The 15349-nt window shown below is 36.8% G+C and overlaps 2 protein-coding genes across 2 annotated transcripts; both read left to right on the top strand.

Annotated features, from left to right (window-relative positions):
• Nucleotides 1-1858: 1858 nt before the first annotated feature.
• On the top strand, nucleotides 1859-5168 carry LOC107707009 (homeobox protein Hox-C13a-like). Its single transcript, XM_016510876.1, has 2 exons — nucleotides 1859-2588; nucleotides 4456-5168. Exons 1-2 carry the CDS (start codon nucleotides 1925-1927, stop codon nucleotides 4710-4712), a joined length of 921 nt encoding a protein of 306 aa, XP_016366362.1. The 5' UTR covers nucleotides 1859-1924; the 3' UTR covers nucleotides 4713-5168.
• A 7760-nt stretch (nucleotides 5169-12928) lies between these two features.
• Nucleotides 12929-15349, top strand: LOC107707010 (homeobox protein Hox-C12a-like). Its single transcript, XM_016510877.1, has 2 exons — nucleotides 12929-13642; nucleotides 14413-15349. Exons 1-2 carry the CDS (start codon nucleotides 13057-13059, stop codon nucleotides 14649-14651), a joined length of 825 nt encoding a protein of 274 aa, XP_016366363.1. The 5' UTR covers nucleotides 12929-13056; the 3' UTR covers nucleotides 14652-15349.

The following is a 15349-nucleotide window of genomic DNA, read 5'->3' as shown; positions in this document are numbered from 1 at the left end:
AAGAATGAAGATTCACCGGAAGGGGATTTCTGCATTTTTTGTCGTATTTGTCTTCCTACTCGTAACAGTTTAACAGTTGCCGGTGCACTTTAAAAAGGCGAAATTTAATTCGGGGCCCTCTTGGATTGTTTGCCAGTTTCTTTTCCGTTTTCCCAAGCTGTATCTCAAAGCCTTTCAAGCTACAGCGAGTTTGCATGCATACGAGTGTGAAGTTCATTCTTGTCAGTCTAGACTCTGATTACGACCCTGTTTGTCTGCGTTTTTTTTTTTTTACCTTGACCTTGGACTTCCATGCAGCTGCCATTTGTAAGATTTGTCCATTCTTCAGTCTGTGAAGTCAACGTTGGATTTATCTTTGCAAATAAGAATAATCAATGAACTCATCAAAATTATATCTAACGCACAAAACACACAACACTGTCTAAAAGTTAAAAACAGTTCAGATTTTATAATGCACAAAGACCGTCTCTGTCTCGACGCTACACAATTGAAACTAATAACAGGAATGTTTTAACAGAGTATGGGACTCTCTTATTCATTCCTCATGAAACGTTGCATTGTAAATGTGCCACATCAGACCGGAAGAAAATCTTGTACAGTGGCGATGCATTCTTTCTTGTCATGACACTAGCTGGATCTGATTCAATGTATTCTACATTCTAGTATTCAAATAAAAATGCAGCATATAATAATAAACAACTACCATGCTTGCAAAAACTGCAAATATTTTTGTATGTGTATTGTGTAATCCTGACATTGGACATTTTAAATCAATGGGAGAGAGTGATGTTAATAAAGAATGTGAAAATGTATCCATACTTAAATTTCAAAAAAAATTTCAGCCGTATATTTTGCTGATTGTCATTGCTTTGTTGATCTCATACAAAACTATGTACACATCAGCACGCGTTCCTAAATGTTGGAGGGTACGTCGAAAATAATAATTAAAACAACTCTTAAAACTGCAATTGTGTAACTGAATATGTAGGAAAATTATTTTATAACAGTGCTACACAAACATACAAATCGATGGAAAACAATTAAAAAAAGAATCATGATCATACGACATTATTTTCATAATGAAAAATACATGAAATAACATGACAGAGCACACTAATGCTTTTTTTTTTGCCCTGTGTAGGATGTTTTTTTCTGTTTGTAGTGTTGTTGTTTTTTGTTTTGTTTTTTTGCATTTTTGTTTGCAGAGTATTATAGGTATTTTTATTAATAGTTATTTTGTTGTTGATTTGTCCCTTAAAATATATGTTACAGCACAGCAGTTCATTCGTATATTAAATAACGCAAGTATTTCCCCTCAAATGCAGTCGGAAGTGAATCCTTTCCTCCAGGTTAATGACGATAACGAACAGCTGCTTTTATTGCAATAAAATAACTGAATTCATACGATTTCTATAATGCATAATTTTCTTATGCTACTCCTATTCTGTAAAACTATGAATTTATGCACGTTTCCCTGTATGTATATATTTATGTATATATTAATGTTGTTACTGATATGCTGCGTTTGAGATTGTAGATAATGAAGGTTAAATTAAAAACAGTGCATATAAATGCATAGAAGTGCTCGGACATTTGTCGGCCGAATTGTTGAGGTTGTTTTCGTTCCCCCTTAGCTTAAAGCCTTCCCCTTTAAGAACAGTTATCTCCAACTCTCTTAGCCAATGCCTGGTCACCGAAAACCTTAGAAACCAGGCGTGAAACGTGAGCCAGTAGTTGTTTAAAGGGATTATTCTTCCCACCCACAACCCAGTCTCTTTGGGATAGTTAGCATATCACGTGCCTGCGCTTTAATGAACTGGACACATGGATGTAGTCGTGCGCATGCGCGTACGTAAAATGTACTTGGAAATGAGGTATCAGTCTTGGAGTAGGCGACTTTTAAAAAGCATCGGCAGCCCGTGATATGACGACTTCGCTGGTCCTGCATCCACGCTGGGCGGACACCTTGATGTACGTGTATGAAAAAAGCCCGAATGAAAATAACCAGAATAAAAACCAAATTATGGAAGGATTGAGCGGGAATTGCCCTGCGACTCATTGCAGGGAACTGATCTCACACCCCGCGCTGGGGCGGCATTCCGGCACCATAGCGACTCACCAGGGATCCGTGTACTCGGATATATCCTCCCCTGAAACTGGGCGACAGTGCCCCGCTCCACAGACGTCATCTAGCGCCTCTCTGAGTTACGGCTATCCCTTTGGAAACCCTTACTACGGTTGCAGATTATCTCACTCGCACAACGTGAACTTGCAGCAGAAACCATGTTCATACCATCCCGCAGAAAAATATGCCGAGACGAGCAGCGCCTTGCCCACGGAGGAGCTCTCCAGCAGGGCAAAAGAGTTTGCTTTCTACCCGAGTTTTGCCAGCTCGTACCAGGCGGTTCCAGGATATCTAGACATGTCGGTGGTCCCCAGTATTAGTGCGCATCCCGAGCCACGTCACGATGCATTGATCCCCATGGATGGATATCAACACTGGGCTCTGTCGAATGGCTGGGATGGGCAGGTGTACTGTTCAAAGGAGCAAACACAGTCTTCTCATCTTTGGAAATCTCCGTTTCCAGGTATGTCTTGCCATAGCTGTGTAACCATGAAAGAATGAAAAATGCATATGTAATAAAGGGATGATACGACTTCCTGTTATGATATGATATACTTTTCCCCAACTGAACGTGCAAAGTATTCGCCTAAATGAAATGTGTAAATATATATTCTTCACGAAAAGTAATCCGTTGATAAGAGCTTTCAACTCACAACTCTACATAATGGATTAAGATTGCGCATCCAGAAGGTCTGCATGAACCTGCCAAATGTGTAGATTTTGTTCTGTTCATTCTTGACATGTGACAGTCGGTAAATGTTCAATTGGCTTTCCACAACAAGAATTTGAGCGAATCCTAAACTCAACAAGTTTCCGCAAGACTGAGTTTAGTTCGCCTAAAATATACTTTTTATTTACTACGTCTTACATAAAATAGTACAATGTTTGAGGGACGTATCTGGTTACAGAGGTTAGTCATATATTAACTCGAATATTATTGAGTCACAGGATTCTAAAGCTAGGAAAGTCACGCAATTTGGAACTGGGGTATGGCAATACTTTCTACCTTTGCTCCTCCCGTGTGATAATACAGAAGGTTCTTATTTGTAGCACGCATATAAATCTTTGTCAGCAGTGATCGGGAGTGGTGCCCCGCAATCTGTTATGGACATTTTGCGAATGCCATGGTGCAGCATTTTTTCCCCTAAGAGCAGCTGACGTTCTGTAGTCAAGTTATTGATTTTAGCTGTGAGCAAAAATATTGCATATGATGCAAACGCCAACTCAGTCATTCAGTATTGTTACTCAGCTGTGGCAAATCAAAATTACCAGTGCTATGTAGGTATTCACTGTAATTTCAGATCTAGTGAATTGTCACCACCATCACGCCCCTGACCCGTTTAGCAACCCTTCCCCCTAGAAGAGGTCACATACACAGGTAGCCATATATTCATATAGTCACAAATAAGGATATAACAAAATGTGCTTGTTTAATGCAGTCCTTTTGATGAAAAACATCTAATGCTGTTTTCGTACATGCCAAAAAAACAGTTCTTTACAGTTTCTTCAAGTGTGTTTGGGACCGTTAGACAATAATTCGTGGCTGACAGAAGAGCAGAGGACATGCCTCTGTCTAAAACATTATGTACCAGTTTACTAACAGGGAAAATCCTAGAACACATCTGAATGTGTCTGTGCATCAGCTGCCAGAGTAGCCTAATATCCTTCACCTTATGTTACCTTTACTGTGCCACAGTCAGGTTGTGATTTTGGAAAAATAATGTTGCTGGGCGTTAGTACTGATTTATAATACACATTATAATTAAGGTATACGTGATTTTACATAATAGTATACTGCATTATAACTGACAAACACTTGTCAATGCTACCCACAATCCTGGCGTTTTAGCAAGAATTTAAATTCAGGGTGATTTGGTCTTTTCACAAACCCCATCCATCCAAACTTTACTCGAGAAATATTTATTGTTATCTGTATATCAGTGCTGGTTAAAAACTTGTTCTGTTAGGCTACTCCAATGCTTGGAAAGAAAAAAACAAAACCTGATGCATCGTAAAATGGATCGAAAAATATCTCCCATCCACCTATAGATATATCAGTAGTTAATATTATTTTTTATATATATATTATTTTTGATTCAATAAACAAAGTAGCTCATAAAAGGAACATAGCTACCTCTTTGTTTATTTGACAGTATTGCCCCCAGATATTTAATTCATTTGACGAAACAATTAAATACTTAATTAAATAGCCAAACTCATGGTGTTTCCCCAAAGTGTCGAATTGAACCAAACTTTCGTAATCTTTCATTTGTGTCTCACTAGGCATAACAGGTTATAATAATATTTTCATTTATGTTTTGTTTTTTTAGATGTTGTTCCGTTGCAGCCAGAAGTCAGCAGTTATCGTCGAGGGCGCAAAAAGCGTGTTCCCTACACCAAGATGCAACTAAAGGAACTGGAAAAAGAGTATGCAGCAAGCAAGTTTATCACCAAAGACAAGAGACGACGCATCTCTGCGACAACCAACCTCTCAGAACGCCAAGTTACTATTTGGTTCCAGAACCGCAGAGTGAAGGAGAAAAAGTTTGTCTGTAAATCCAAGACTAATAATCACATGCATACTTGATGTATGTTTCGTGCTTTTTTTCCCGCCAGTTTATACCCTTCTGTCCAGAAAGTCTGATATTTACCTCTGTTCAGAAATCGTGAATGAAGAACATCCGGGCAGCCTCAAGCCTAACCTGTCTTCTTTCACTTTATTTAATTTAAATCATGCACACAATACCATAACCGCTCACTCTTTAGCTTTTTGGGCATATGATACAAAACTGTGAAAATGCAGAAAAAAAGAAAACATTTCAACTTCGTCCTTTTCTATGAATGTACATATATAAATAATAAATATTTAAAATTACACAAATATCAAAGAGACACATGGTTTACGTGCATCTGAAAATAAAGGGAGAAGCGAGCCTTCTGCATCTCTTCCTGAGTGCGTCAAAGCCAACCAGCCAGCAGAAAACACTCGAGGTGCTCAACACGCACGAGAAGAGAGAGAGAGAGAGAGAAACAAAAAAAATTCTGTGAGACACTTTGGTAGAATCAAGACTTGTATGAACTCTCGAAAGGCTGTAGCAAATGTTGAACTGGATCATAGAACCGTCATTTGTTTTTCGTGGAAATTACAAAGATTTTGCTTGAATGAGCCTGCGAGACTTCAAAAGCTATATGGATCACTGTGGGATACATTGCTTTTTAATGCCCGAGGGTAAACCAGGCTGCTAATGTTAACTGTACAGTTTAAGGCTTCTATTATTTAATTTAGATTTCGCGTATGACAGGTCTGTAAAAAAGGAATGTTTCAAGATCATTTGTATATGTCCCTATTAGCAGTGAAGGATATGACTCTGCCATGCAACTGGAATGATTGTAAGCATTTAAAATCATTTAGTATTAAACATTAATGCACAACCTTTTTGTTTTTATATAGAAATATATATCGTAAAGCATTGGAGCTGTTCACACATATATATATATATACACACACACACATATATATATATATATATATATGTATATGTGTATATATGTGTATAGTTTTAACCAGGCTATAATAGCTAACTTGCCTTAATAAACTAGAAGTGCTGTTAAATGTACAGTCGAAGGGCGTATATGAGCAAAAATAGATCTTGTGTGAATATAAGAAACTCTGTAATGTGGTGTATACTTAGGAACTTTTAATCCCTCGGTAACACCTAGGCCTATGAGGCACACACCCGGTTACTGATAAAACTTTTTGTCATCTGTCAACTATCAGGGATGTGCAGAAGTTGGTTACTTTGAGGAGTGAGAAATTTGATGTTAACTGCACGATAGTTAGGCCTTCTGTTATAACGTCACGTGATCGCGCGTTACCCTTGACCATGACTATGCTGTCGCTTTGACCTTGACATCACAGAGTCTTGTGAATAATAAACAGAGGGGCTGGACACCACTGCCTGTGGTTTGTTTTCGGGCAAACAAGGTGTTATTTCCCTGTCTAGACGGCGAGAGTTAATGACTAGCAGTGAAGGATATGACTCTGCCATGCAACTGGAATGATTGTAAGCATTTAAAATCATTTAGTATTAAACATTAATGCACAACCTTTTTGTTTTTATATAGAAATATATATCGTAAAGCATTGGAGCTGTTCACACAACTTGTCTGTATCTCTTTTCGTGCAGTATGTGAACTGTATTGTGGTGTTCAATTCCTAAAGTACTGAATTGAGACATATTTCATAAATAAATATGACAATGGAATGTTGCTTGTAGTGAATCAATGCATTTCAATTATCAGTGACAGAGGTGGCCCATTTATGGCCGCTTCCATAGATACATATGTGTCCATCTGTTTGATAAAGCTTGCAAGTGAGCTCTTACAATAGATGCGATGTTTTTGTGTCATTTTGGTGAGGGGTTTTCAATAGACTTCATGTGCGTAGGCTACATATTGCAAAGAACTTTATTCATCGATAGTAGTTGCTCGGGGTTACCTAAAATATAGTGGAAAAAAACACACAACTTTCATATTAGTGACAAGACAGGATAGTATTGACGATTGCAAATGATATAGTATGATCAGTAAACTTTTTACTCAAACAGTCGATTTAGATACATAGTTTAAATGTTAGCAGTACAAAATTGAACGCCGAGTTTAATTTGAACCAGAACGCTCAAGCGACGGGGCTTCCAGTAGTCCTTGCATATTTTAATAATTCAAGCAGTGCACTACACAATGCGCGTAGTGTTTATTTACTTAAGTATAGTGCTAACAATATAATTCTTCATTATAATTATATTCAATATTATCGTTAATTTAGAGTAAGTGCTCGATTTAAAAGTCTGCTCCATTTGTCGGTAATTTTACCACAATTTAACTAATGTTTTTGAACAATAAATACGAAAAAAAGCGAATTTTCGATGAAATGTCACTACGAATATGCCACAGCAACATTTAGATACAGTATGATCTTCACCGTTTCCTACTGGATCACAAGGATTATGTATGGTCGGAAGCATAGCATTCATCTAATGCTTAAACATTTCCTTTATCAACTTATAATTAACTTTTCAATATTTATTAAATAAAATAAACTACCTGAAGCACTGTTAATGGTCTAATTTCTTTTAACTACTTTTTCTTATGACTTTTTCTTAGGCTACATTCAAGGAATAAATTAAATGCTGTCAACTTCCTGTTATAACTAATTTGCTAAAGACGGTGGTGTACCGGACAGTTCTTATGAGTCTTACAATAATCAGGAGAGGATAATTAATCATGATTTAATTAATATCGTGTCAACAAATTATGTTTTTAAACAGATTTTAGCTGAGTTAATCTTCTAAGATCTAGAAAATAGGCTTGTTGATTTTTATTTAAACTAAAGGTTTCTGATTTTTTGATCGCAGTTGATCTTTACACACACACACACACATACATATATAGGCTACATACATTATGTGTGTGTGTGTGTGTGTGTGTATATATATATATATATGTGTGTGTATATATATATATATACACACACATATATATATATATATACACACACACACACACACACACACACACACACATATATATATATATATATATGTATATGTGTATATATGTGTATAGTTTTAACCAGGCTATAATAGCTAACTTGCCTTAATAAACTAGAAGTGCTGTTAAATGTACAGTCGAAGGGCGTATATGAGCAAAAATAGATCTTGTGTGAATATAAGAAACTCTGTAATGTGGTGTATACTTAGGAACTTTTAATCCCTCGGTAACACCTAGGCCTATGAGGCACACACCCGGTTACTGATAAAACTTTTTGTCATCTGTCAACTATCAGGGATGTGCAGAAGTTGGTTACTTTGAGGAGTGAGAAATTTGATGTTAACTGCACGATAGTTAGGCCTTCTGTTATAACGTCACGTGATCGCGCGTTACCCTTGACCATGACTATGCTGTCGCTTTGACCTTGACATCACAGAGTCTTGTGAATAATAAACAGAGGGGCTGGACACCACTGCCTGTGGTTTGTTTTCGGGCAAACAAGGTGTTATTTCCCTGTCTAGACGGCGAGAGTTAATGACATACCATAAATACATAAAAAAATAAAATGCTCTGATAATCCAATATCCTTGTCAGTGTGAACATGTACACTCGGTTTTTTTTTTACTTCTCATAACAATTGACCACTCTGATTTTTCTCTTCTGCGATCCCTTGCCCGTATAAGTTTTAAACCACCAATGGTTGTATTCTCTCATCATGAGGTGTAGGCTTTATTGACCACGAAGGCAGGCAGTGCATTTACGTCTGCAAAAGACAGTGTTCACAGAGATGTCATCTTGTTTTATTTCCATAGGCGCGCCGAGGAATGATGGGTACTACTTCCCAAATATCAAGAGATGCATCCAGGGTCACGTCAAAAGGTATAGCTAGTTTATTTATTTGTAGTGAATATGCACAATGCCTTGGTGTTTTTAATATGGAAATGAGTAGTATGTTTATAGATATAGAACTGTATGCATTTATTTTATGGTCTTTTATTGATGCACTTGCTCTGTCAAGCTAGGCGCAAGGCCTTTTCAATATATGCATAGATCTATTATTAGCAATGCGGGGAAAAGGAAAAGTTTTCTCAATATGTTTTTTCCCCTACTCACTTGAGCTTCACACACACACACACACACACCACGCTTTAAAATTTTTCAAATGCCCTTGTTTTCGTTAATTTATTGCATAATGTAAATATTTCATCATTTTATGCTCTCTGCAAAAAGTATAGAATTATTTAAATTGTAGGATTTCTAAAGTCTGAATATAAATTCTGAACAGATTATTAAAAAATTATTAAAAAAGACAGTATTTCTCATAATTATCTGTAAGTAGTTTAGTTAGTAAGTAGATTTGTTTTGTGTAGCACTATTTTTGTTATTAATTCGATAGAAATAATTTTATTGTTTTGACTATAATTTTAATAACACTTGCTGGTTTTATATATGACAGATGGTGGTATTGTAATATAGAAATCTGTTACGTAAATTTGCTGTGCTAATTTTTGTCGTGTAACAACTGCTTTTCACCACTGCATTGGTTTATTAATTGCAATCTCAACAACAAATGATGTTGTAATAATATGCCCCTAAAACAGATTCTTAGCTTGCTGTCCAAATTGATTTAAGCACACACGTATACATTTTTAAAAAAATAAATAAAGGATATACGCATAAAGCAGGCACGTTTCTGGTGGCACATATCTCTACCAATGCTGGAATCTGAGAACAATAAATATAGAAATAAACTATCTTCAGAACTATATGGTTGTGATCAATGTGCTACTTAAATAATAGATGTTTAATGCGAAAGGCCTGTTCAGCCAAACACACGGGCTCACGTTAGTTTTTTTTTTTTTTTTCGCCGATTCTAAACAGACCAGCTGGAATGCGAGGAGAGAGATCAGCGGGTTGAGAAGAAAGGGGGCTGATAACCTCTGGTGGCGTATGCTGGAAATATCAGGAAGTGAGCAGTGTAGATTCAGCACGAAGACATGCTTTGCAGCGGTCTTTATGTAGACAATTTGTGTCTGGCGCACGTCCTCTTACAGGATATGTGTGTTTAATTTAAGAGGAAGTATAGCTAAACTACTAATATGTAGCTTATAGTATATATTTCAAGAATTGCTAGTGTTCATGGAAAGGCATGGGGACACACATTGAATTGAATAGAGTCGTTCATTGAAATATGGTGCGGCTGATTTAATTCTCAACTGTATTTAATATGTATTTAATATGTTATACATATGTTATATATTATATGATATATAGATATATATTGTAAATGCGTCTGTTAAAATGAGACGCAGATTTGCGTCTGTAAATGTTTTTGTTTCTCTTTGTATTTTGTAAAATTCCCAGCTCGAAGTATATAATTGCATAGTACCTGAAAATAAAATAATAAATAAATAAACAAATAAATTTAGAAACAAAAGGTTAAATCTGAGTTCAGGTTTGCAATTTTCAAACTCCGTAAGTGTTTCGCAAACATCCTATTAATTTGTTTAATCACTTTACCATGGTCTTTTTCTTTACATTCAATTGATATCGACTTAATTTAAGCAAACTTCCTACCTGTAATTGTAGTAAAACTGATAAATATGCAATAGTGCAAGCACTTTCATTTGTGTGTTCATACACACTTTTTTTCTGGAAGTTGCGTAACAGTCGCGTTTTTATTTCTTTATACGTGTCTTTGTAAAGTTGCGATTGAATTAAATTGTCATGATTTTAATTTACTATTACTGTAGTGGCCATTACTATTATTAGTTTTCAATGTCTGTTGGGATATCCAACTGTCATCAAACTGTCCTTTCTTTAAATCGAGTTTAAGTATTCTAGAACTTGAATTTTGCATTTAATTCACATTTAATGCACGTTTTTCCCTTTAAGAAATTGGCCTTGGAGGACATTCACCGCAAGGCATTCAGTGAGCCAACCTGTCTTCCAAAATCAAAGACAATAAAAGGCCTTTGTTTACGCTATGGCCCTGTCTGGCCAGAAAAGTGATTCCAAGACCGCAATCTCAGAGCGGCGCAGACAGTGCACTAGACACTGACCTTGAACTAACAACTATTTTAGCCATTTTCCAGAGATTTTGGAGATTTCAACTTTGGCCATCCTTGCGGTAAGAAAATATAAGCATTTTACTGTGTCTAAGCGATATTATTTGAGAGATTCAGGTTGTTTGAAGCGATTTTTTGTGACTGAATTAAGTTGTTGAAATATCATTCATTCTCATGGAGAACCAGTCACTCACTCATCAACTTGTTTTGCTCTCTGTTGTGCTCTTGGGGGAAATAATAAAATATTCTCACTACAACTAATCAGAAATAACTAACAAAATAACTGACTAGTTTATTAATTAGCATGAGCGTTTTCTCAAAGTAGTAACTAAATTTCAGGTCTCTATAGTATCATATTTCGTAATTACTTTTATGTTTAACACAGAAATGTCCTGATATTTCCAACGTTGGATATTTTAGTAAAATATCTGATAGCATTTAAAATTTATATGCACGGAGTGTTGCATAGCATGTTAATTGGTTACATGAATCTGGTATAAAGTACTCTAGCCGTAAAACATGCACATGTGTGCCTAAAATTTGGATGCAATCATTCTTGAGCAATTTAGAGGACAACGTTTGTAGTCTTTGTTGTTTTGAGTCTCTGTTATAGGTGTTACGTCAATATTTGTAATGAGTTGAACACCGGATTTCCTTTCGCAGTATCTTTGCATTTATAGCCTATACCCATCGCCATTAATGAAGCTGTTTGTGGGTATTTCGCTTTTCTCGGTTTATTTGAAAGTAGATTAAACAAAAATAAATAAATAAGTTGGCCATGATCATAATTACAATCACACCCGCACACAGATACACTGACACAAACTTTAGATTGGCAGCAAACGCAAAGTTACTGTGCTACTCAAAGACTCCTGCAATAAATAAGGAAAATGTAAATTATTCAAATGAAAGAAGAATTCAAGTATAATTTGCTCACTTATATCAGCATGAGCATGGGCAAGAGGCTACGCAAGCGCGTAAAAAAGCCAGTTGTTAAAAAAAGTTATGAAGGTATATTAAACAATCTATTTTTTTATATATATATATGTCAACTGTATCCATATCTGAAAACCTTTAACTTGTAATGGTTATTCGCATTCCAAAGTAGAGATAAAAAAGTATACATTTCAAAACAATATTTTGTGACACTAAATGCACTCAGATTAAAAATTAACATTTAAAAAATAATTGTATTTATAACATTGATTTATAATTAATACATTGGGAAAATACTATTTAAAAACTAAAGGCCTGAAAGATTAGATTAACACTGAATTAGCATAATATCAACTTTGCGTTACGTACACACTCCAGTGTGAGACAGATGGTTTAATGCGTACTGTTATTATTGTCCTTTTGTCATAATAATCTCTTTCATCGCCCCATTTTGTTCTTAATACACACGTGACAATTACACTGCGTTGCAGTTGATATGAGGGATATTTGCATTTACTTTATATATCTACAATCAAAAATCAATTAATGCGATCTAGTGTGGTGTATTTGGAGTGGCAGAATCATTTTAATGCCCTCTGTCAGCTTGTAAAATTCAAATAAAAGAATTGTGAGATGTGTAACAATCCTCCATGAGTCTGACTATACGAGCATTTATAGGATGTATCTGTTAAAGTTGTTCATGTGAGGTGTACTAGAGCATATTATCTAAAATATAGGCTACGGTCTTAAACAAAATTCTTATAGAATATCATCTTCTTTTACGGAGCCAATGGTTTCAACCTGCTGACCCCACTACAGTAAATATGAGTGGAGTTCAGCACTGAGCATCAGTATTTCTTTAAAACAAGCCTGTAAAAGATGAACATCACATCTTTATATGACACTGAATTCAACCGTAATTTGTTTGAAAACAATGTGGAAATAACCCTCTGTTTCGATGAAAAAATGATCTCTTGATCTCTTTTTGGGGGAAAAATTAATTTTTTTATTTTATTCATTTATTTATTTTTTTGCCAGGTAATAAAGATTAAACGAGGCCAGGGACACTTCTATATATTTCTAAACAGGAAAGTGAAAGACGATCCGTTTAGAACCTTTGAGCTAGGGGAAATGAAAAAACAAGATTTTACGTTTTTAATAAGATATTTTATAGTATTTTTAAAAAGCATATAAAACCCGTAATACAAAAGTTAATGTTTTGTTTTGTCTGAAATGGACAAAGTGGGTGGCACCTTCTAGTGTTCGAGTAAGCTCCGGCACGTGACGTGGAGATGACCAATCAGGTGCACCTCCAGGTTTAACTACGTTAAATGTCAGATTGCAATAAACTAGAAGCTGTTGGTCTGGCCCGCGGAAATGGGCGAGCATAATCTTCTTAATCCTGGGTTTGTGGGACCTTTGGTAAACATCCACACTGGAGACAGGTTTTACTTCCCGAATTTTAGAGCCTCAGGGGGACAGCTGGCGGGGCTACCGTCTCTCTCGTACCCTAGAAGGGACAATGTTTGCTCTCTCCCGTGGAATCCATCGGAGTCGTGCAATGGATATCCTCAGTCTTACTTTAGCAGTCCCGTATCCATTAACCCCTCTTTTAATCGATCTTGTGAAATTACCCGACTGGAGGAAAGCAAGTGTTATTATGGCAATTCCAGCAGCACCAGAGAGCCGTGTTCAGACAGCAACAATCTCAAACGAGAGGAGCGAGCAAGAGATACATTATTATCGTCTGATCACGGGATGCACAATGGGATGGGCAACAGTGGCACCTTCTCAAAGTATGATTATGGCACCGAGCAACTGACCCAAGACCCGCCATCCTGTCAGTCCTTGGAGTCCGACTCCAGTTCTTCAATGCTAAACGAAGGAGGAAAGACTTCAGCAGGCGACCCACAAACCCTGCTATCGCAAGGAAACCACGCAAGCAATATCGCCACTGGAGGAGGTTTGTCCCTCGCATTTAATCTCAGCTGAAAGACAACAGAAGCACATAGTACAATTACTCATATCTTGCTCCAGCATTTTTTATTTTTTTTTGCATGACAGTTTATTTATGCATTCCCTGGCAACTGTTATGATTTTCCTGCATGGATCTTGCGTGGTTGTTCAAGGCCACTAGGGGTTGCCCTAAAATGCTCCATGTTCACCAGTTTAAGCGCTCAGTCATTTATACAACCAGTAAACACAACATCATAAAATTCAGCAATCCCGTTGCCAATGTTTGACGCCGTTTGCATAAAAAGCATAGTCATTGTTGTTAAATATACGTTTGGCCAAAGCTTTCGCGTTATTTTAGTAAGTAGAACAGATCTGTAAAATGGCAGTTGCTTTGACAGAAAAAGAGGACGTTTTTTAATGACTCGTAAACTGAATTAATATCGTTGTCGTGCTGCAAGTCATTTTAATATGCCTTGAAACCGCTAAATAGGTAGGGTTCTTGCAAACAGGACAATTATCGCGTTACTGTACTTTTAACTAGAACGGTAAAACATTCTAAGGCATTAATTCTGTGTAAACAGATAAATTCATCATATCGACATCTTGCATTGTACTTCAGATTGTTATTGATTAACGTCTAATTGTCATGTGAACAGCCTCACAAAATGCACCAGAAATTTGTATTTTACGTGGCTTCGAGATGTGGAGAGATTTTGATGTGCTGGCCTAGGAGATGGTTTGAAGCTCTCTCATGAACCCGTGCTTTGCCCCCTCTAGGTGCCCCGTGGTACCCGATGCACACCCGGACGCGCAAGAAGCGAAAGCCCTATTCCAAACTGCAGCTGGCCGAGCTTGAGGGAGAGTTCATGCTGAACGAGTTCATCACCCGGCAGCGACGTAGGGAGCTGTCTGACAGGCTCAATCTCAGCGACCAACAGGTTAAAATTTGGTTCCAAAATCGGCGGATGAAGAAAAAGAGACTGTTGCTAAGGGAGCAGGCTTTGTCCTTCTTTTAAGGAGGCACAAAATATACATTGCTTAATGGTAGTCCAACAACAGAATTCAGTTAATGGTAATCTGCCATTGGCCCATTTTACTCTGAAAGTCTTGCCCCACGATGCATTCAGAAAACGCGAATAAGTATTCAAACATAATAGGGGTATGCGACCAAATGATGGCTCCAGAAGTCTGCTTATACAGTGTGGTCTATGTGATGTTTATTTAAGAGGGTTCGTGGCCAGAAATTTTGGGCAATACGGTGGGAATGTTTTAGTTTAAGTTTTGAAAGTAACAAGCTGTCTAAGCCATCAATCACTTTATTAAGTAATGAACTGCTAGTTAGAAACTCAGACAAATATAAGCTGTGAGATAACATTTCGGACAAGTAAAAAGTTTTCTTATCAGTCTGAAAAGACTGCTAAATATTTATTGTCGGAGTGTTAAAACAATTTTTGAAATTATAACATAACACTCGTGCCATGATCAGTGTTCTAAGCTAGAAAAAACGCCATACTTGGTCATAACGAGAATCCTTAACTGTTCGCAATCTCCCATCTATGTTTTTATTTTGCCAGTTATCGCTAAGAAAGGGCCTTTCAAATTCAGTACTCGACAATAAGAAGCGTGGGCAGCGTTAAGCCATCAACGTCTTATCTCCGTTCCGCAGTCATCGCCACGTGTTCTATGGCACGGTCACGGGCACAAAGTTAGTGAC

Source organism: Sinocyclocheilus rhinocerous, unplaced genomic scaffold (assembly GCF_001515625.1).
Source record: "Sinocyclocheilus rhinocerous isolate Xijiao unplaced genomic scaffold, SAMN03320098_v1.1 scaffold714, whole genome shotgun sequence".
NCBI lineage: Eukaryota > Metazoa > Chordata > Actinopteri > Cypriniformes > Cyprinidae > Sinocyclocheilus > Sinocyclocheilus rhinocerous.
The sequence above is the reverse complement of the archived record's forward strand: the minus strand, read 5'-3'. Positions and strand labels throughout refer to the sequence as shown.

Excerpts from the sequence above, each read along its gene's own strand:
- LOC107707009 (XM_016510876.1), top strand. The coding sequence starts at position 1,925 with ATGACGACTTCGCTGGTCCTGCATCCACGCTGGGCGGACACCTTGATG. Across the intron at positions 2,589-4,455 it reads TTGGAAATCTCCGTTTCCAG|ATGTTGTTCCGTTGCAGCCA; the intron begins GTATGTCTTGCC and ends TTGTTTTTTTAG.
- LOC107707010 (XM_016510877.1), top strand. The coding sequence starts at position 13,057 with ATGGGCGAGCATAATCTTCTTAATCCTGGGTTTGTGGGACCTTTGGTA. Across the intron at positions 13,643-14,412 it reads CAATATCGCCACTGGAGGAG|GTGCCCCGTGGTACCCGATG; the intron begins GTTTGTCCCTCG and ends TGCCCCCTCTAG.